General features: G+C 50.2%; 1 protein-coding gene across 1 annotated transcript in view; it reads right to left on the minus strand.

Annotated features, from left to right (window-relative positions):
- The window catches only part of Sdk1 (sidekick cell adhesion molecule 1), an 836,641-nt gene that overhangs the window by 36,599 nt on the left and 779,526 nt on the right, over positions 1-20,516 (minus strand). Inside the window, exons 36-40 of the mRNA XM_042686840.1 lie at positions 17,072-17,187; positions 15,084-15,270; positions 13,572-13,709; positions 3,228-3,389; positions 2,049-2,174 (exon numbers count right to left, since the gene is read on the minus strand). Of these exons, the coding sequence (XP_042542774.1) occupies positions 2,049-2,174; positions 3,228-3,389; positions 13,572-13,709; positions 15,084-15,270; positions 17,072-17,187 (729 nt within the window). The remainder of the gene's footprint in view (positions 1-2,048; positions 2,175-3,227; positions 3,390-13,571; positions 13,710-15,083; positions 15,271-17,071; positions 17,188-20,516) is intronic.

Here is a 20,516-nt window from a genome sequence, read left to right on the forward strand (position 1 = left end):
GTAATCCTTGCTACTTGGGAGGCAAAAATTGGGGGGGATTGAGTTTCAAGGCCAGCCTGGCATAGAAGTTTCTGAGTCTGTCTCAACTAGTGGCTGGATGAGGTGGCACACACCTGTCATCCCAGTTACCAGGGAAGCACAAGTTGGAAGACTGCAGCTCTGGCTGGCTGGACAAAGTTCCTACATTGAAAACAACTAGGTAATCCAGTGTGAGTAGCTCACGCCTGTAGTCCTAGGTAGTTAGGAGGCTGAGATCTAAGGATCACAGTTGAAAGCCAGCCCAGGCAGAAAATCTGAGCAACTCTCATCTCCAATTAACCAGTAAAAATTCAGAAGTGGAAATATGGCTCAAGTGGTAGAATGCCTTGAAGAAAAAAAAAAAAGCTAAGCAATAGCACACACAGAAAAAGACAAAAACAAACAAAAATGAAAATAACCAACGTACAAAGAGGCTGGGGACGTGGCTCAAGTGGTAGAGAGCTTGCCTAGTAAGTGTGGGGCCCTAAGTTAAAACAAACAAACAAACAAAGCAGAGAGAGGAGTGATGCAGATATGAGCAAAGAAATGCCAGGAAGTGCCAATAACCACCACAAGTTGGAGAAAAGCAAGAAACAGATTCTTCCTCTCATCCTTCCGTGGGAACCAACCCTGCCAACGTCTTGCCCTTGGCCTTCTGGCTTCCAGGGCGTCCAGACGAAACATCTGCATTCTCTTTCCCATTTGAGTTTCTCGATCTTCTGAATTTCATCCACCAACTCTGCTTATTAGTCCATATTCTGATGCTGTAGCAACATAACTGAGGCTGAGTTCTTTCTTAAGCATCTAGGTTTCTTTAGCTCACAGTTCTGAAGCTTTCAGAGAATGGTTCTAGGAATGAGTTCTAGTCTGGTGAGGTCCCTGGCTGTGTCACACATGGCACTTTGTATCTGGGAGAGAAGGATGCTTGGCACGACAGGACACCAACCAGTGTGGGGGTGATTTAACTCTTTTCTAACATCTACCACAGGAGCCCAGTGCTAGTCCCTCTGCAAATCAGCATCCTCCCCTTGACCAACATAGCACCTCCTAGACTCCACCTCTTTAAGGTTCAGCCACCTCCTACTTCCACCAAACCTGGACCAAGACAAACTGTGCTCTCCATGTACCATGCACTATGATCCAACCATAAAGAAAAACGAAATTCTGTCATTCACAGCAGAATGGATAGAGATGGAGAACACATGAAGTGAAAAAAAGCCAGACACAGAAAAACAAGTACTGAGTATCTTCTCTCAGATATGGAAACTTAAGTCCACCTGAAGGTAGAGCTGTGATTCCTAAGGACTGGGGAGGGGAAGGGGAGGAGGAGGAAAGGAGGGTTAGGGAGGATGGGAAGAAAGGGGAGAAGGTTAGAGGAGGAGGAGGAGAGGGAGCCAGAGATGTGCTTGCATTTGGTCAATGCACACTATACATGTATAAAAATACCATGCTTCATCCCATTCCCACTCATCCCACTATGAATAATTACTACGTGTGAGTAAAGAGGGCGGATGGGACAGGAAAGCTGGAAGGAGGGCACAGATGATTCTCCACGTGGTAGACGGGACCTGACACCTGGCTTCCAAAGCCTAAAAGGTGCAGGAGCCCATGTGTCCGTGGGTTCTACTGCTCCCACCACAGGCTGCTGGCATCGGACCCCGAGCCCAGCCCCTGAACACACTCCTGGAATTTTCCAAGGGGCTGAATGTCAGTAAGTGCCCTGATCCTCACCCACCTGTTCCTGAGAAGGACAAATACCATCACGGCTCAACCATCAGGAGCATAAGCCTAGGCATTAACAGTACAGCTATGCTTATGGAGACTGAAGAGGAGAGGGGGGATAAACATCTCCTTGGACACAGGTCCTCCCTCACCCCTGTAGAGAAATATGGGGCCAAGGGGCCGTGACCCTGAAACTCCTGGACCATTGACTTCAGCTTGGCTAAGATCCCATTGCTTGGGTCATGCTGGTCTGGTGGCTGGGCAGGTGCACAGGGGCAAGAGCAGCTGCTAGGCCCAACTGTCTTTACCTGAGGGTCTAGCCTCAATGACGTAGCCTGTGGTGGGTGTGTCGCCGGCGTTCCCCTCTGTCCACTGCAGCGTCAGCTCAGAGGAAGACTTGGTAATCATGATATCTCTAGGTGACCCTGGGGACCCTGTGAGGTAAAAGGAGAAGAGAGGGTGGACATTGGCCTTGAGGGAACTGACCCTCATGCTCCAACAGGTTTCATTTTTTTCCCTTCCTTTTTGACAGTACTGGTGTGTGTGTGTGTGTGTGTGTGTGTGTGTGTGTGTGTGTGTGTGTGTGTGTGTGTGTGTGTGTGTGTGTGTGTGTGTGTGTGTTGTAGGGCTTGAACTCTGAGCCTGGGTGCTGTCCCTGAACTCTTCAGCTCAAGGTGAATACTCTACCACTTGAGCCACAGCACCACTTCCAGTGTTCAGGTAGTTAATTGGAGAGAAGAGTCTCACAGATGTTCCTGCCTAGGATGGCTTTGAACTACTATCCTCAGATCTCAACCTCCTGAGTAGTTAGGATTACAGGTGTGAGCCACTGGTGCCTGGCTGATACTGGGTTTTGAACTCAGGGATTTGTGCTTGCTAGGCAGGTGTTTTACCACTTGAGCCACACTTCCATATCTTTTTTAGTTCATTTTTCAGATAGGGTATTGCACTTTTGTCTAGGCTGGTCTTGAAACCATGATCTTCCTACCTCCACCTCCTCAGTAGCCAGGATCATAGGAGTGTAATACCATACTTGGCATCCACAGGGACCAAAGAAGGGAAAGAAACAATGAGGGCAGAAGGTCTGGCGCCCCTTCTAAATACCACCCCGTTGTCTACATGTGATCAGTGGCTAGGTGAGGCCTTCTATTGACATGTATAAACACTTGAGGATTTTCTTGTGTCTTTACTTCAAAAATTAAATTCACTTATTATTATTATTAATTATTATTATTATTCTCATTGGCTGGTACTCTGTGATCTGAGGCATACCTCCAATCCCCACTTACTTCCCATCACCAAGATTTTTTTCTCAGAAGACAAACCAGATTTTATATGCTTAACAACTATGAACTTGAAACCCAGGGACATTCACATACCTGAGCATCTCCAGCAAGCACTCAGCGGAGAGTGCAGGCAAGTCCTGAACTCAAGGAAGTGTGAAGCAAGGGACACCCCATCTCCTGCGTGGAGTCCCATATCCTTACCCTTGGCCGGCCCAGCTGTGACATTGGCTTGGAGTTCTGGCCCATAGGTGATGGTTCGAGCTTGGACACGGAAGAAATAGGTCACTCCCTTGGTGAGGTCTCGTACCTTCAGCCAGCGCTGCCAGTTCCCCTTTACATCCACAGTGACCACCTTGCTCACCCCTGGAACAGCCAAAGGGAAGGAAAGCAGAGGGTGGGGGAATGAGTGACAGGAAGCAGGTGAGTATCTGATCTGTTTGTGTGTGTGTGTGTGTGTGTGTGTGTGTCCTGGGGCTTGAACTTGGGGCCTAGGTGCTGTCCCTGAGCTCTTTTGCTCAAGGTTAGTGCTCTATCACTTGAGCCACAGCTCCACTTCCAGCTCTTTTGGTGGTTTATTGGAGATAAGGGTCTCATGGACTTCCCTGCCTAGGATGGCTTTGAACCATGATCCTTAGATCTCAGTCTAGTGAGCAGTTAGGATGGCAGGTATGAGCCACCAGCACCCGGCTCCCATCTGTTTTTATAACAAGAGAAACAGTCCCTGTGGTTGGTGATGGAAGTATTTTTTTTACAATTACGAGGAGTTTAAGTGGTGATCATGGCCAATTTTCAACCCAGATAAGTGTAATTAGAATCTAAGCTTGATAAGTGGTACTAACAAAGGGAAAAAAAAAATCCAAGCCCATGACATAAGAGGCTGCGCGGACCTCATGAGCCAGCAGGCTGGAGCAGCCCAGCAGCTGGTGGGCACCGTGGGGAGGGGTGTCACCTGCCTGGCTTCAGGATGGGGTTTCAGAGCTGTACAAAGTCCTATGTCGCTTTGTAGGCAAATGTGAGCCTCCTGAGTCAGTCAAGAAGGAAAGAAGAGTGTAGAAAAGATAGAGGAATATGCCTGATCTAGTTAAAAGGTGGCTTCCTCCATGAGGGGTGGGCGGCTTCGTTGGGTTGGCTGACCTGTGGATGGTCAGAATCAAATAACTGGAGCAAATCACCCATAGGCCTGCAAGCACAGATAATGGGAGATCCATTTGTTGCCCTCAGAGCCCCCCTCTCCATCCTAAGAATGATGACCGGAGAGACAAGTCTCCCCAGAAAATACGTCACCAAGTGCATGATGTGCAAGTGTTGCTGGTGAATTTGCCACAGGAGCATGTTTATCTATGGGGTACAGGGCTCAGGACCACAGAGGATACCTGCAATCCTGGGTGGCACCCTACGGCTAGGTCCCCAATGTTATATAAACTAGCACCCCATCTGCATGAGCTTGTTCCCTTATGGCCTGGAGCTCTTGAACTTCAGGGCTATCCTGAAGTGAAATGAGCTGACCGGCATACAAGCCTGCTTACTATAATGGATGATGTAACGGAGATGATATAACTGAGTGACCAGCCAGTGGCTAGTGGGTACAGAGTAGACATGCTGAACAAAGGCATGAGTCCCATCCTGGGTGGAACAGTGGATCCATGTTCATTCATCAGTACTCATGATGGCACACAACTTAAGACTTACACATTGGCCAGTGCTGGTGGCTCAACCAGTAATCTTAGTTACTTAGGAGGTTGAGACCTGGAGGATTACATTTCTAAGTCAAGTGGGTAGAAAAAAGTCTATGAGACTCCATTTTCGCATAACCAGCAAAAAAACTGGACTGAAGGTCTGATTCAAGTGGCAGAGTACCAGCTGTGAATATAAAAGCTAACTAAGAAAGTTGGACTCTTGTGGCTCATGCCTGTATTCCTAGCTACTTAGGAGGCTGAGATCTGAGGATCAGGGTTCAAAGCCAGCCCAGGCAATAAAGTCCTTGAGATCTACTATCTCCAATAAACCACCAGAAAACCAGAAGTGGTTTTCAAGTGGTAGAGTGTTCGCCTTGAGCTGAAGAGCTCAGGGACAGCACCTGAGCCCAGAGTTCAAGCACTATGACCGACAAACCTCCCCCCCCCCCAAAAAAAAACCTCCCAAGACGAACTAACTAAATAATAAAAGCTAAGAGTGCCAGGCATGGAGTTCAAGCCTCAGTACTGAACTTATAAATTGTTTTTGTCTGGAATTTAATTATTATTTTTTTTGGGTCTGGTTGTGGGGCCTGAACTCTGGGCCTGGGCGCTGTCCTTCAGCTCTTCAGCTCAAGGCTAGCGCTCTACCACTTGAGCCACAGCGCCACTTCTGGCTTTTTTCTTTTTGCTTATGTGGTGCTGAGGAATCGAACCCAGGGCCTCATGCATGCAAGGCAAGCACTCTACCACTGAGCCACCTTCCCAGCCCCTGGAATTTAATATTTTAAAGCCATGGTTGATTTGAGGTAGCCCAAACTGTGGTGTAGGATAATTATAATTACAAAATGGAGATTTTTAATATTTTGGGGGAAAGTGCAAATATGGAAGATGATATAAATATTGCAGTTTCCCAGAAGAAAGAAGGGATAGTTTAGTTAAATAAGTTTGAGGAATATCTATCTATCTATCTATCTATCTATCTATCTATCTATCTATCTATCTATCTATCTATCTATCTATCTATCTAGACACTAACTCAATCTTCAATGACAGGACTGCTCAGAGGACAGATCCTTGTCAGTTACTTCTGGGACAGTGAGCAGCCGCCATGTTCCACACCGATCTGGGTATAGAGCACTGAGAAAAGCCGCAGTTGTGGCTGTGCCTCTCATCCTGGGTCCAGCCGCTCAAGCCTGCCATCCAGGACACAGTGCCAGGGTGCTGGAGGACCTGGGCTGCTGTCTAACCCCTTTCACACATCAAGATTATGTTTCAGAGACACCAAAGTGCTTCTCACTACAGTGAGCGGTCAAAGCCATCTGAGAAAATCCTCAAGGTCACCAAAATGTGTGTTTCCAAGCCACTTCACTTTTTGTATTATGCCTTCATTATTACTATTATTATTATTTCATTTTATTTTTATATTTATTATTATTGGTTTTACTGGAGTTTGAACTCAGGGCTACACATTTGCTAGGCAGCCAATCCACTGCTGAGCCATTCTTCCAGACTTGATTTGTGCTTTTTGTGTGTATGTGCTTTTTTTTTGTTGTTGTTGAGATAGGGTCTTGCTTCCTGTCTGGGCATGTACTGGGGCAGTGATCTGCCTATTTGAGTATTCATGCACAACCAGGATGGCAGGCATGCACCACCATGTCTACTTATGGGTTGAGAAGAGGTCTCAGAGAACTTCCTTGGGCTAGAAATGTGATCCCTTTTCTCCAGACTCAGCCTCATACGTAGCTAGAATTAAAATTACACATATGAATGACTAGTGCCCAGCGAGGGCTGCTTTTTTTTTTTTCTGGTCCTGGAGGTTGAACTCTGGGCCTAGGTACTGTTGCTTAGCTTTTACGTTGAACCCTGGTACTCTACCACTTAAGCCACAGCTCTACTTTTGCCTTTTTGATGGTTAATTATAGATAAGAGTCTTACTGACTATCTTGTCTGGGCTGGCTTCAAAAATCGCAGTCCTTAGATCTCAGCAACTTGAATAGTTGGGATTACTGGTGTGAGCCACTGATGGCTCGCTTGGGACTATTTCCCTCCATATTTGTTTTTGAAAAACAAATGAAAAAAAAAAAAAGGAAAAAATCATCCATTTCTGCCCAGAGACCCAGACCTTAACCTCATAGTCTGTTTGGGAAAGGAGTTGCAGGATGACCAGGTCCACAGTGATTTCCATCCACAATCAAGCTGGGTTCTGCCAGAGGTAAAGTTATTCTGCTAGCAACTATTTTCTGCCTTCTTTCTCCCTGGAGCACAAACAAACCCATGTACAGATTTTATAAATTCTATCCCACCAGGAGGTACAGCCAGCCTGGCCTCTCTGCCATCTCAAGTGTGTCAGAATTTTATTTATTTAGTCAATTTTTAAACCATACCCTGCACTACCAAGCCTCAGGGTGCAATCCTATAAAATACTACTGTTTAAAACATTTTTAAAAACATAAAAATAGTCCTGCCATAAAATCAGATTCTCAAGAATCTGGCTCAGTGCTCCAAGGCTCTGGGCTCCAGGCAGAGTGGGACTCTGAGCCCCATGGGGCTTGAGTCGAGTAGAGGTGCTCCAGTTACTGGTATTCTGAATGATGATGCTCCCAGGGGGTGGTACTGATGACTGGTGCTCCCAGTGGGGTGGTATTACTGATGGCTAGTGCTCTTAGAGAGGTGGTACTGGTGGCTGGTGCTTCCAGGAGGGGCGGTAATGAAGGTTGGTGCTCCCAAGGGGTGATATTGATGGCTGGTGCTCCCAGGGGGCTGGTACTGATGGTTGGTGCTCCCAGTGGGGTATGCTCCAGTGGCATGGTGCTCCAGGGGCTTTCAGGGGGTGCTCTGTAGTGACAGAGACTGGCCAGGGATCAGTTGTACACACAGGATGAGTGAGGGCTGTGTCGGAGGGGCCCCATGGGTACTGGCTGTGCTCTCTCTGCTTCCCTTGGCTTTGCTGGGCACTGTGAGGCTGTCAGGAAAATCAGTCCGAGCATCTCACCAGCATTCACTTGCAGGAGAAATTGTTATGTGATCCTCCTCCCCCTCCTCCTCCCCCTGCTTCCCTTCCTCTTCTTCTTTCTCCTCCTCTTCCTGCTCCTCTTCTTCTTCCTTTTCTCCTTCTCCTTCTCCCCACATTTACTGCATTTTAAAGATTCTGTCTCCAGCCAGGTGGTGGTGGCTCAAGCCTGTAATCCTAGCTACTTAGGAGGCTGTGATCTGAGGATCATAGTTCAAAGCCTCCTGGAGGAGGAAAATCCATGAGACTCTTCTCTCCAATTAACCACCAAAAAACCAGAAGAGGTACTGTGGCTCAAATGGTAGAGTGCTCACCTTGAGCTGAAGAGCTCAGGGACAGCAACCAGGCCCAGAGTTCAAGCCCCACAGCTGATCAGAAGAAAAAAAAAAAGAGTCGGGTGCTGGTGGCTCACACCTTTAATACTAGCTACTTAGGAGTCTGAGATCTGAGGATCATGGCTCAAAGCCAGCCCTGGCAGGAAAGTCCATGAGACTCTTCTCCAATAAACCACCAGAAAACTGGAAGTGGCACTGTGGCTCAAGTGGTAGAGCGCTAGCCTTGAGTTGAAGAGCTGAGGGACAGTGCTCAGGCCCAGAGTTCAAGCCCCATGACCCACCAAAAAAAAAAAAGATTCTGTCTCCAAAACACACTTGGAGTTTATAGCAATTCACACACACACACACCACACACACACACACACACACACACACACACACACACACACACACACACACACACACACACCTCCCCTAACACCCCTCTCTTATCCTTGGTAATCTTCACAAAAGAAACACCATTACCAAAGACAGTGAAGCTAATTCTAGTCCCCCCAAAAGATGCCTGATATATTCTTTATGTTTGCAATTATGTCTCTGAGCAGTGAATGGCATTGGCAGTATTTAGAAACATTGCAAACCTTGTAAGAGGGAGTTATTCTTTCCTAGTTTCCTGTTGGAAAACCTAGAGTCTAGCAAGGAGGAGAAAGAGGAGGGTGTGCCACAGCTGTGCCTGGCCATGGGGAGACATACTAGGGCAGGCTCGGGAGTCAGAGCCTGTGGCTGTTGGGCAGGAGCTGGCCTGGGCATGGGGAGGCAGGACTGTGGAGGCTGAGCCTGGTAGCAGGGAGGTCCAGAGAGCCTTCTGGGTTTGGGCCATCATTGTCTCTGGTCCGTGCCCTTTCCCTTGATCAGCATCTACTCTGAGTTCTGGCATTTCTCAGCTACTCCACAGCATCATGTACTCGAGGAGTGTCTGCCTCCTCCTTATCCTCAACCCATAGGTCAGGTGCTTCCTGTCTGCCATTCTGCCCTGAGCTGGTTCTCTGTAGATTGGCAGAGGCAGCAAGTAAGGGACTACTTGGAATGGAAGATCTGGAATCTAAACTCAGCCTGCTACCTTTTCCTGTGTGATGCTGGGCATGGTACTTGATCTCTGTAGTCCTGGTTTCCTGTCTGTTCTGAGGTGGTAGTGTCTCTGGAGAGCAAGGCTGAACTGGAAGCCAGGTCTGTGGTAAGGATACTGCTTGGCTGCTATTGTTGGATGCATTAAATAAGCAGAGCTCTGCAATCTACACAGAATCTGGGTCCTGTTCTCAACCTCACATATGGCTGGGTATCAAACTATGCCAAACCCAAACTCTTGAATAGGCTGCCATTCACCTTGGCTCATGCTCTGCTGAGCAGACCTCTGCCAGGGCTGGCCCTAGGGGATCCTGCCTGGGCTCAGCCCTGTGACTGCAGCACTCGGTGAGTCTTTGCTGGAGAAGCAGGTTCTATGTGGTCCCTGCATGCGCCTGTGGACCACCTGCAGGGTTCTCAGGCAAATCTGTGTGGTGGCCAGGTTCCACACACAGTGGGAGGATCGGAATATCCCACGTGCTGATGCTTTGAGGTTGGCTTGTTTTGTTTCTTTTGGGAGGGAGGAACAAGCCTCCTAAGCACTGGGATTACAGGCATGCCCTCTGTGCCTGTGTGCAGATGTATGTTTAATCACTGGTGCAGTCACAATGGCTGTACCAGCCCCAAGTAATCACAGGGAGTGACCCTGAGTGACACTCCAGGGCCCAGGTGGTGTGAGCACTAGGGTGATGCTCTCAGCCACTGCTCCTAGGGAAAGGGGAGGAGGGGCTCAGGAGCAGGTAGAGCTCATGCATCTGGGGGAAGCCCTCTTGCGCAGCAGACTTTCATTGGTCCCATTTGGTCCCAGACTGTTGTTGGTCTTTTATTGGCTGATCTTCCTTCACTCTGTGTGGCAGCCTGGGCCTTGTTCTGACAGAGTCCTAACAAAAGCATCCATCCATGCAGGTGAATGGTCAGGTGGGAAAAAACTGTGCCATCTGTAGTGGGTGGGGACTCCTGCGGCTCACAGGTCCCCAGAGGGTACTGGGAGTTGGTTGGTGAGCTCTGTCCCAAGCCAGCCTGTGGTCTGTTGTCTGAGGCCAAGCAGGTAGCCTCTCCACTGACTGGAGCAGGGACAGAGGTGTGGGGTGTGGTGGGGTCTGTGTGGGAGTAGAGGAGGCCTGGGGGCCCTGGCGCTGAGTACTAGGGTCATGGTGCTGGGCCAGGCACTTCCTGCCACCAGTGCTGTGGGATCTGCCATGAGGTGCGCACGGGAGTTTGGGATCAGACAACAGGTCAGACACCAGGGGTCTGGCTGGCTTGTTTCTAACCACGAGGGCTGCCAGGCACTCAGAGCTCAGCCCCCTCCTGCTCCATTCTCGTGCACAAAGTACTGGGCACAGAAGCCAGGGATATCCAGCATAGATGGAAGGAAGGAGCCAGCTCTCTCAGTGCTGGTGACAGCTGGTCTTAGCACTTGTGAACACAGGCGAAAATGGTTGTGACTCACGTGATCACACCTGTCATCACCCTGGAGGGACAAGGCCACACCCAGCTGTGTAACAATTTGGAATATGAGATGCCTTAAGGAATCCTTGGAGCCTGTTTCTCCCTGTAACCTTCACAGTTCAGAAACATGAGCGCTCCTGACAGCTCCCCCCACCCTCCACCATGGCAGTCCAGATCTCCACATGGGGACTGGCCCACTGGGGTTCCAGTCTCACCTCTCCTAGCTCTCAAGACGCAGCTCTCCAGGGGCACAGGAATGAAAGGGTCCCAGCCTACTTTCTCCATAAAAAGCTAACAAATGAAAAACAATTTTTTAAAAGAAGCGAACGAGTGGTCCTTGTGTAATACAGGGCCAGCCTAGCACTGAGTGCCCATCACTGTGCCACTCTTGGCGGGTCTGTGTCTACAGTCCACAGTCAGCTACAGGTGTGTGGAACACTGGGAGCATGGGTGCCTGGCCATACCTTTCAAATGCTCTGACTTTCCTACGGAGGCAGAAACAGAAATCCTGGCCCCAGCAGAACTCAGCAGCGTGGGGCACTCCCCCACTCTGGGAGGTTGGGGGGATGGGAGGTTTATAGAAACCCAGGTGCAGAAGTGCCTGAGGTGGAGATCACAACACACTTTGCAGAGTGTCTCCTGTGGTGCAGAATTCCCCACTGATCCACAGAGCTCCCCACCCGGAGAGCAGCCGCTTCCATGGCAAAACATGAAGAGCCCAGGCCTGCAGGACCAGGGATGGGAGGGGGGAAGTAGTTGCGGGGGAGGGTTGTGACCTGGCATGAGGGACAGGCAGCTGCTAATCTGAAAGGACTCTGAACAGGAAGGACCTGTGGATTGACTAGCCATGGCTTTCCTAATTATTCCTCATGTGAACAGATATAGTTTGTGTGTCCTGCGAAAGATGTCTGTGCTCTGGGCTTGGGTGTGACGTGAACCTATTTGTGTGTGTGTGTGTGTATGTGTGTGTGTGTGTGTGTGTGTGTGTGCTTGAGCGAGAGCCTGTGTGTCAGGGAAAATGTGGGACCTGGGCAGGGAGCATGGCAAGGTCTCTGGGAATTCTCATTGTGCAGGGAGGAGGGGTGAGTGGCTGGTCACATGCCCCAGGCCTTGGGGAGAACAACATGCCCTGGCAACGGCGACATCAGTCGGGTTCTCCCAGTGTCCTCTTGGGTTCTGAAAACCATGTGTGCAGATCACCCCAATGCCATGTGCCGAAGTTCACCTATGGCCTCACACATGCTGCTTTTTTTCTTGCTCAGATTTCCACATCTGATTTGGGATGCAGTTCAGAACTGACGATGCAAGAGTACTGGATTATGGTTTATTGGGAGCATTTTTTCTTTCTTAGCATGTCATAAAATAACGATGAATCTTACAGTCGATGGCATCTTAGATCCAACGAAATAAAATCCAGTGCTTAAACCCTCCTTCAAATCAACCCTGTTTCATCTGAATGTGCTTGTTTTAAAAGGAAACTTTTATCACAGCTTTAAATGGAGAGCCAATATTATTTGATGTGCTGGATATATATATATATATATATATATATATATATATATATATATATATATATATATATTTTCCTCCTAGACATTAAATAATCTATAATTTTTACAGTCTGCCTGTACATATTACTCTGGGCTGTGGGGCAGAAACTTCTGGATTTGTCTCTGGGCACATAGTAGGGTGATGAACACATGTTTCAGAAGCCTTAGTGGATTACATGAGTAATATAGTAGATCAGAGAGATGGTTGTGAAAGGAATTAAAACACCATCAGAGACAGCCACACTTCCACATGGCAAGTACACTAGCACCTGCTGTGTGAGCGAGCTGTGGGGCCTTGCTTCATTTCCTTTCCTGGCCTTGTGTCCAGTCTGGGCATATTCCACTGGCTCCTCCTTCCATCCACATCTCTAACCCCCTCCTCTCTCCTGCCCACCTTCCCCGCCAGCAGCCCCTCTTCTACAACTTGTGCAGGCTCCACAGCAGCTCCCCATTCACCCACCAGGGGACCCCTGCCACCCACCCATCCCAAAGCCATTCGCATCCCCTCCTTTGACCCATCTACTGTTCATTCTTGGCCTTTGCCTTTTCTTCTCTAGGTGCCTTTGTGTTTAAAGTATCCCCCCTCACTGCACACAGGGGCTGTTTCTGATTGATCTAGGGAGTTTGGAGGGATCAATAGCTCTCTTTCCATGCTGTGGTATTTAGACTTCAGTATTTAGTTGGGGGTGGGGGTAGGGGTCCAGCCCATTCAGTAGCTCCTCTGGCCTGCTGCTTGCCCTGCTGTTCTCTCACACCAAGCGGTGCCTCTCTTGGGGGCCTTTGCCGCCACTTGGAAGTGGTCTTTCCTGTCCTGTTGGTGGCCCAACATCCTTCCCGACACCCCAGGCTCTTCTGGGACTCAGATGATAGCGTCTCACGTGAGTGATCTCAGCCCTCTGCTTCACAGCACCAGTCGCGGGCACACTTGGGCATGTAGCTGTAAGTATGTGTACACTGCATCTCTGTCCTGGCACATAATCGAGCTACATGGAAGAGAGAGAGGGTCTTGGGCATGAATCAGTCTGGACCTTTCCTCTCCTGGGTGCATGGATTCTCGCTTCTGGAGCAGCACTTGGCTGCCAGTTGAGGAACTGATGGAAAAAAGAGAGGCCGGCGGCTGTCTAGGATCAACAGCTATTGGTGTCTCTCGAGATGCTGATGACATCCTAAGGGCCAACACTGCCCATGTCGGTCTGAGTGGACCTGAGGTGGTGGGGCCAATGACCACTATGACAGGAACACTATGAGGAAGGGGAGAGTTGCATGGAGTGTCGCACACCAGGTCAGGGGACATGCATGGCACCCTCCCATAAGCAAGATCATGCTGGGCCCAGAGCCCAAAGGCCTGTGCAGTTCAGCCTCTTCTTCACCTATTGAGCTGCTAGAAGGTTCCCTGCCCGAAAGTGAAACCAAATAGCCTCATTATGCGGATTGCGGAGCGCCACAGCTCTCCCCAGACTTACCCTGGACAGGTGCTAGCGGCTCGTACACCACGCGATAGCCCTGCAGGACCCCATTGGCCGCCAGGGGCTCACCCCAGGAAACGTTGAGTGTGGTAGATGTTATTTCTGAGAAAGCCAAGTAGCTGGGAGCCCCAGGAGCTGGAAGCAGAGAGCACAAAGAGACTGTCACTACTGCTCCTTTATGGATCATGCACACGTCTGTGCCCTCATCTAGAAGAGAGAATGTGATTAGGTGTAGAAGTCTAAATGGCACAGGATGAAAAGGAGCTTCATTGATCACCTCCGAACTCCCCAGGATCAATCAGAAGCACAGGCCCTCCTGAGAAGAGCAGGAGAAACCACGGAGTTTAAACACAAAGGAGAGGAGAGACGAACTGTCAAAGGCATACAAATGAATAATAGATGGAAACAGAAAAGGAAATGCAGATAGTTCTGGCTGCAAGATTCTGAGGGTCCTGCCATGCTCTCTTTCAGAGAGATGGAGCTCTGTGGTGGATGGAGCCTTTCTTCCTTTCCTCCCCTTCCCTCTCCTGCCCTCCCCCACACCCTACCCTCCACGGGGTCCTGGAGGTCTCAGAGGACAGCCTGTCTCTCCATCTCAATTTCTCTGACACTGTGGGTCTGAGCCCTGTTGGAATGAGGGCGAAAGGAGGCTGGCAGAGCCATGGGAGCTGCTGGTGGAAGCAGAAAGTTGAGGTGCAGCTACAGGCAACTCAGGGCCTGCTCCTGTACCCTCTGCCTTGGCTATGTGCAGGCAGCATGACACCTGGCCCCCGCTTGACCCCTGCTGCTCAGAAACTCTCCAGAAGCAGTGTCTCCCTTCCTCCTTGCTCCCCTTCTATCCCTGGCTCCTTCAGCCTCAGAACTTCCCAGGTACTAGGCCCCAATTGGGCTCCAAACCCTGCCCTCTGTGAGTCTCCCCATGCCCTTCCGGCTCAGATTCTCCCACAGGCATGCACATTCCCTTGTGAGGGAGTACAGCTGGCCTGGGGGCCTCCTCCCGCTTGGCCTCTGTCCCCCTGTCCTTTGAACCATGATGTGTGACAGAGAGGTGACTGCTGAGCTGTGCTGGGGGTGACCTATGGGCCTCCAAACTCAGGAGAGCCTAGCCTTGAGGCCTGGCCTCAATGTAGAAGGAGCTCTGCCCAGGCATATGAACACAGCTTCTAGAAGGGGCTAGTTAGAACCTGGTTGTTCAGAAATGAGGTGACGCTGCTGACCCCAGGTCCTGCCTCCCTTTGCGGCTTTCCAGAACTTCTGAGAAAACATACATTGCTCCAACTTGTCTAACACTGACTTAGCACACCACATGGTCTGGGGGCCAGACACCAGGGAACAGGAAGTCTTACCTGGCTCTACCTCCCCTGTGCCCTAACCACAGGACAGAGAGCTGTGGAGACCAGGAGAAAGTAAGATTCATTCTCCCTGGGGAACCCAGCACTGGTTGACCTCAAACTGATAAACTGGTCCAACTGAACCCCGGGGAAATGACCCCCTCCCTCCCCAACTTACCAGCCTGGTGGGTGCGTCCCTGGCGAGGCTTGCTCTTGGGCCCATCACCCGCTGCATTGAAGGCAGAGATGCTGACCAGGTACTTGGTGTGGCTGGTGAGGTTCTTCAGCTTCACCATGGGTTCAGGGAGGAACAGGACCTTCATCTTCTCAGTTTCATTCTGGCTGTCTGCCTCCCAATAGTAAATCTGTGAGGAGGAGCACAGGCTGGGGGTGGGTCCTGGGGAAGCTGAGCCCAAGGATGGGGAGCGGGGTCACCTTCTCCCAGGGGACAGGTAGCAGCAGAGGCCGGTGTGACAGTTGTGTGTCTAATAGACTGGGCAATGGTCAGTGATTCTGAGTTGCTTATCTGGGGCGTAAGGGTACTTGCCTAATTACACTGTTCAAGATAGGGGTCTGAGGGTGGGAGAGCTCTTTTCCTTTAGCTGCCAGGAGCAAAAGCTACCCAGGCCTGGCCTCCCATGTGGTTAGGATCCCAGGCACAGGCTGCTAAATTTGGCTTGTTGGTTGAGATGGAATCTTGCTTTTTTTTGTCCAGACTAGCCTCAGACTATGATCCTCCCAATTGATGTCTCCTATGATTACAGGCATGAGCCACCATGCCTGTAACATCTAAGATTCTGATCAGTGGAGCAAAAGTACTTGGGAAATTAAAACACAACAAAGAGGCAAACAAACAACAACTGGAAAGAGACCCACACTGAGCTCAGAGCTGGTAGGAAAGCCCTAGATAGCATTTCTTCTCAGTTGCCGCTGAGATTCTTACACGGAAACCTGATGTCCCAGCTCAAAGGTTTGAATTGGTTGCCAGAATGACTTCCTAGACAGCTGGCTGGGAGCTACTATGCCCAGCCTATGCCACCTGGACTGCCTGAAAAGACACTACCAGTTGGAGGCCCCCCTGGCTCTGTGAGCCTGAGTGTGAGCTGGGCCACGGGAGCAACATGAAGGGGCTCCCAGGCCATGCCCGTGCTGGCATAGGTCCCACAGGTGAAGTTGCTGACTTCCACATGCAGGAGACAGCTGCACATCTGTCTGCAGAGCGGACCACGGAAGGCTCGTGGCGTACACTGGCCATGCTAACGTGAGATCAATATCCCAGCTCAATGTCTTTATCATTAAGGAAATGAAAAAACATATTTTGGACATCCATAAATGGCACCTTGCCTAGGAGCTCACAGGACTTCCCATTACCTCGTTAATCACTGTAACAGCTGGGCCGTGGAGGAAGGTATTAATTTTCATAAAATACCTACAAAAATCATTTTTAAATGGACATTTAATTGGTCCGATAGTCATTGGGGCAGGCTGGCCCTGGCAATCTGAAAACTGATCAACTGGGCCTCTACCTGGCCAGACAGGGAGATTAATTCTGGGGAAGGATGGGGGGCATTTTCACTGGATTTTTTTCCTCTGGGGATGTTTCACAGGTGTGCAGGGCTCCTAAGCTCTCCCAGCCACAAAGTCTTGAGGATAAGAAGCAGCAGCAGTGTGGAGCTCCATACCCATTGGATAAAGCTCTTGTTGGCACTGTGGCTCTCTCTCTTTCCCTCCATCTCTATAGCCATTTAGCTACTGTGGGCCTGGACTATATTAGTGGGGGTGGTTCTCAAACGGGTTCCATGCCACATGGGAACTTGTTGGAAATGCAATTCTTAGCTTCCCTGCATGAAGAGAGCTAGTCAGTGTGCATTAATGACCACGGGCAGTGTTAGGATGGGCAATCTGTTCTTTTGAGGACATCTCATCTCCTGTTATTCTCAGAGAAGGTGCTGGAAACTGGAGTGGGCACTGGATTCCTTCAGCAGGATGGACAAGCCCAGAGCATCTTTGGGTGAGCCTACCCCCCGCCCCTGCTCCCAGGGTTGGTCCCTAAGCCAGGCAGATTTCCTTCCCAGTGGTGGCCCCAGGCTGCCTGTGCTAGCCAGGTGCCCACCACTAAGAAAGCAGCAGGGCCCTGGGAGCCTGGGCAGTGGTGCCGGAGCTTGCCTTGTAGCCCTGGATGTTCCCGTTCTGGCTCTCTGGGGGTGGGGGCTCCCATGTGATCTCCAGCTGGCTGGCAGAGAGCGGGGTCACTTGGATGTTCTGTGGGGCCATCGCAGGGGCTGAGGAAAGAAGAGTGCACTGTGTGAATGGGGGTCCCTGAAGGGGTCCCTCAGCGCAGCTCCCCCACCCCAGTTGGTGTGCACAAGTCCTAGTTCCATGGGAGATTCTGCTTCAGACATAGCCCTGGCCTGGGAGGCCTGCGGACCATGCCCTCCCCAGCTCCTAACCCTGTCCTTGCTGCTCTGAGCCCTTTATTACCAGGGAATGCTGTGTAGTCTCTCAGAACATTCTTCTTCTTCTTTTTTTTTTTTTTTTTGCCAGTCCTGGGGTTTGAACTCTGGGCCTGGGAGCTGTCCCTGAGCTTCTTTTTGCTCAAGGCTAGCACTCTACCACTTGCACCATAGCACCACTTCTTTTTCTAAGCTGTTTATTGGAGATAAGAGTCTCACAGACCTTCCTGCCTGGGCTGGCTTCAAACCATGATCCTCAGATGGCAACCTCCAGAGAAGCTAGGATGACAGGCTTGAGCCACCAGCGCCTGGCTTCTCAGAACATTCTTAAATGCACACACCAAAATATGTAGAACTGGAAAGTGAATGGGTCCTACTGAGACACAGCAGAGTCAGGAAACAGACATGCCAGGGCACTGTGCACGTGCTACCAGTGCTCAGACCTGAATGGGCCGCCCCAGAGGCTCAACAGGGATGAGGGCACAGGAGAGGGCAGCAGAGACCTAAGGCTCCTTGGATGAGGGGCACCACCAGGACTGGGCCATCCCTGCTTTCAGACAGAGGTGACAGGAAAGAGAGCCACCGGTGCTGCTATGAGAAGTGCAGGTGGCCCACTGTGACACCCATGTTGGAGGTGAAGTGTCTGCAGAGATGACCCTTCAAGCAGACAGGGAGTCAGGTTTCTGAGAACATGGCTCCTTTTCAGATCTGAGCACCAAGTCTGACCTCCTCCCGCCATCCCTCCTCCCACCATTGGTGGTGCTCCTTGGGGCACTGTGTCCTGTCACAGGCACATGGAGCATGCAAAGACAGAGGTGACTGTTGAGGACTTGTGGTGGTCCCCATCCCTTGACACAGCACTTAAGGATTTGTGAGCAATGCAGAGAGCACACGGTCCCGTGGCTGGACCATCGCTGTCCCAGGCCTGCGCCTCACGCTGCGCATGAACACTTTCTCATGATACTTTGTTTTCTGTCTCCTGGAAGCTAGTTCCTTCTCTTGGAAGCAGTCTGGGCAGCCAGATTGGTGAGTTGTGTGGCGTTATCTTGGGGGCCTGACTCTGAAGAGGCCTTACCCTGGAGGCCTAGGATTGCTGGCTGCCTTTTGTTTTGTTTTGTTTTTTTGGTTCTTGTTGTTGTGCCAGTACTGGATCTTGAACTCAGGGCATGGGTACCTGTCCTTTTGCTTTTTAGTTCAAGGCCAGTGCTGTACTATTTGAGCCATAGCTCCACTTTGGCTTTTTGGTGGTTAATCAGAGATAAGAGTCTCACAGAGAGCTGGGCGCTGGAAGCTCTTGCCTGTAATCATAGCTACTCAGGAGACTTAGGCCTGATGATTGTGGTTCGAAACCAGCCCTGGCAGGAAAGTCTGTAAGACTCTATCTCCAATTTGTGGTTACACAAAAAGCCAGAAGTAGGGCTGTGGCTCAAGTGGTAGAGTGCCAGCTTTGAGTAAAAAAGCTCAAGGACAACACCCAGGCCCAGAATTCAAGCCCTAGGGCCGGCCAAAAAAAAAAAAAAAAAAAAAGAGAGAAAGAAAAAAAAAAGAAAAAAAGTCTCACAGACTTTCCTGTTAGGGCTGGCTTTGAACTTTGATCCTCAGATCTCAGCAGGTATGAGCCACTGCCACTTGGCTGCCTTTTTTTTTTTTTTTTCTTTTGAGTTGGTCATGGCTCTGGACCTGGGCGCTGTCCCTCAGCTCTTCAGCTCAAGGCTTGAGCTCTACCACTTGAGCCACAGTACCACTTCTGCTTTATCTGCTTATGTGGTACTGAGAGGAATTGAACCCAGGGCCTCATGCATGCAAGGCAAGCACTCTACCACTAAGCCACCTTCCAGCCCCTTGGCTTCCTTTTGTTTCAAATCTGTTTATAGGAGGCCACAAAGCAGCCACTGTGAGGAGATGGCCCAGTACCCTGGCTCTACTGCTGAGAAGGACCCCTGAGTCATCTCTTCCCTGAGAGCCCCTCCCCACTTCCACTTCCCCCTGCACCCCCCCCCCCCCACATAGAATAAAATAGTAATTAACACCCGCTCAGCCTGACACCAACTATTTATTTTGTTCTAACTGTGTGCTTTCTGGATTATCACTGCCCACCCTGCCGCTAATGGAAATGTTAATAACCCACACCAGGTTGTTGTGACAGATGCTCAGCCTCATTATCAGAAATTCTTATTTACCGCTCCATTAAACAACAGAATCCCACAAAAAAACAATTCAATCAAAACTAACTGGAAGAATTTTAACAGCCACATTAATAATCTAAAACATAAATAAAGTTAATGTCTTCTGCATGTTTGCCATCGGCAACTCTGCTGCCAAATTACTGTTGTACAATTAAAATGTGAAAGGCAGAATTGAGCGCGGCCATTACCCCGGGAGTTGGTTGGGGGCTCCCCCAACACCCCCAAGGTTTTTCTTTTCACAGAGTCAGGCCCAGGGCTGTCACAGCCCTGGACTCAGTCTGCAGGAACTGGTGAAAAGCAGGAGCTCCAGGCCAGCCCCTGCAATCAGGGCCCATGTGCTCCTTGGCTGGACGGCCACACACAAGCTGGATGAGCTGGCTGGAGGAGGGATCCGGGAGCTGGCTTGGGTGGAAGCAATGCTCTCCCATACCTGCCAGCGCTAGCTATGCCAGCTACACACAGCTTCCTGTTGTGAGAATGCTGCAGGTAACAATGGAGCTTTTGTTGACGACACATGCAGAGAGGAGAGAAACAAATACATGTAAACACAGAGCAAAGCTTGTCAGCTCCAAGACTCTCCTCCCACGCCCCCTCCTGCAAGCTGCAGGGCTGCAGCCTGACAGAGAACCCAACTTGCAGGAAGGCCTGGATCTTCCCCCCATCACCAATGCAACTCTCATCCAAACAGAGCACGCATGGCTAGGAACTGCTAGATTGCTCCTAAATCCTTATTGTCCCGAGTCCTTATTGAGTCTCACTGTTCTCTTACCTAAACATTTGTGGTGTATGGAGCACATGGCTATCAGCTTGTGGGTTGTGTGTCTTTGTGTGTATGTGTGGGTGTTCTGGTAGTAGGGCTTGAACTCAGGGCCTGGGCTCTGTCCCTGAGTTTCTTTCTTTTTTTGGGGGGGGGGTTCGGTCGTGGGGCCTGAACTCTGGGCCTGGGCACTGTCCCTCAGCTCTTCAGCTCAA

This window comes from Dipodomys spectabilis, unplaced genomic scaffold, assembly GCF_019054845.1.
Source record: "Dipodomys spectabilis isolate Male_0828 unplaced genomic scaffold, ASM1905484v1 ptg000098l, whole genome shotgun sequence".
NCBI lineage: Eukaryota > Metazoa > Chordata > Mammalia > Rodentia > Heteromyidae > Dipodomys > Dipodomys spectabilis.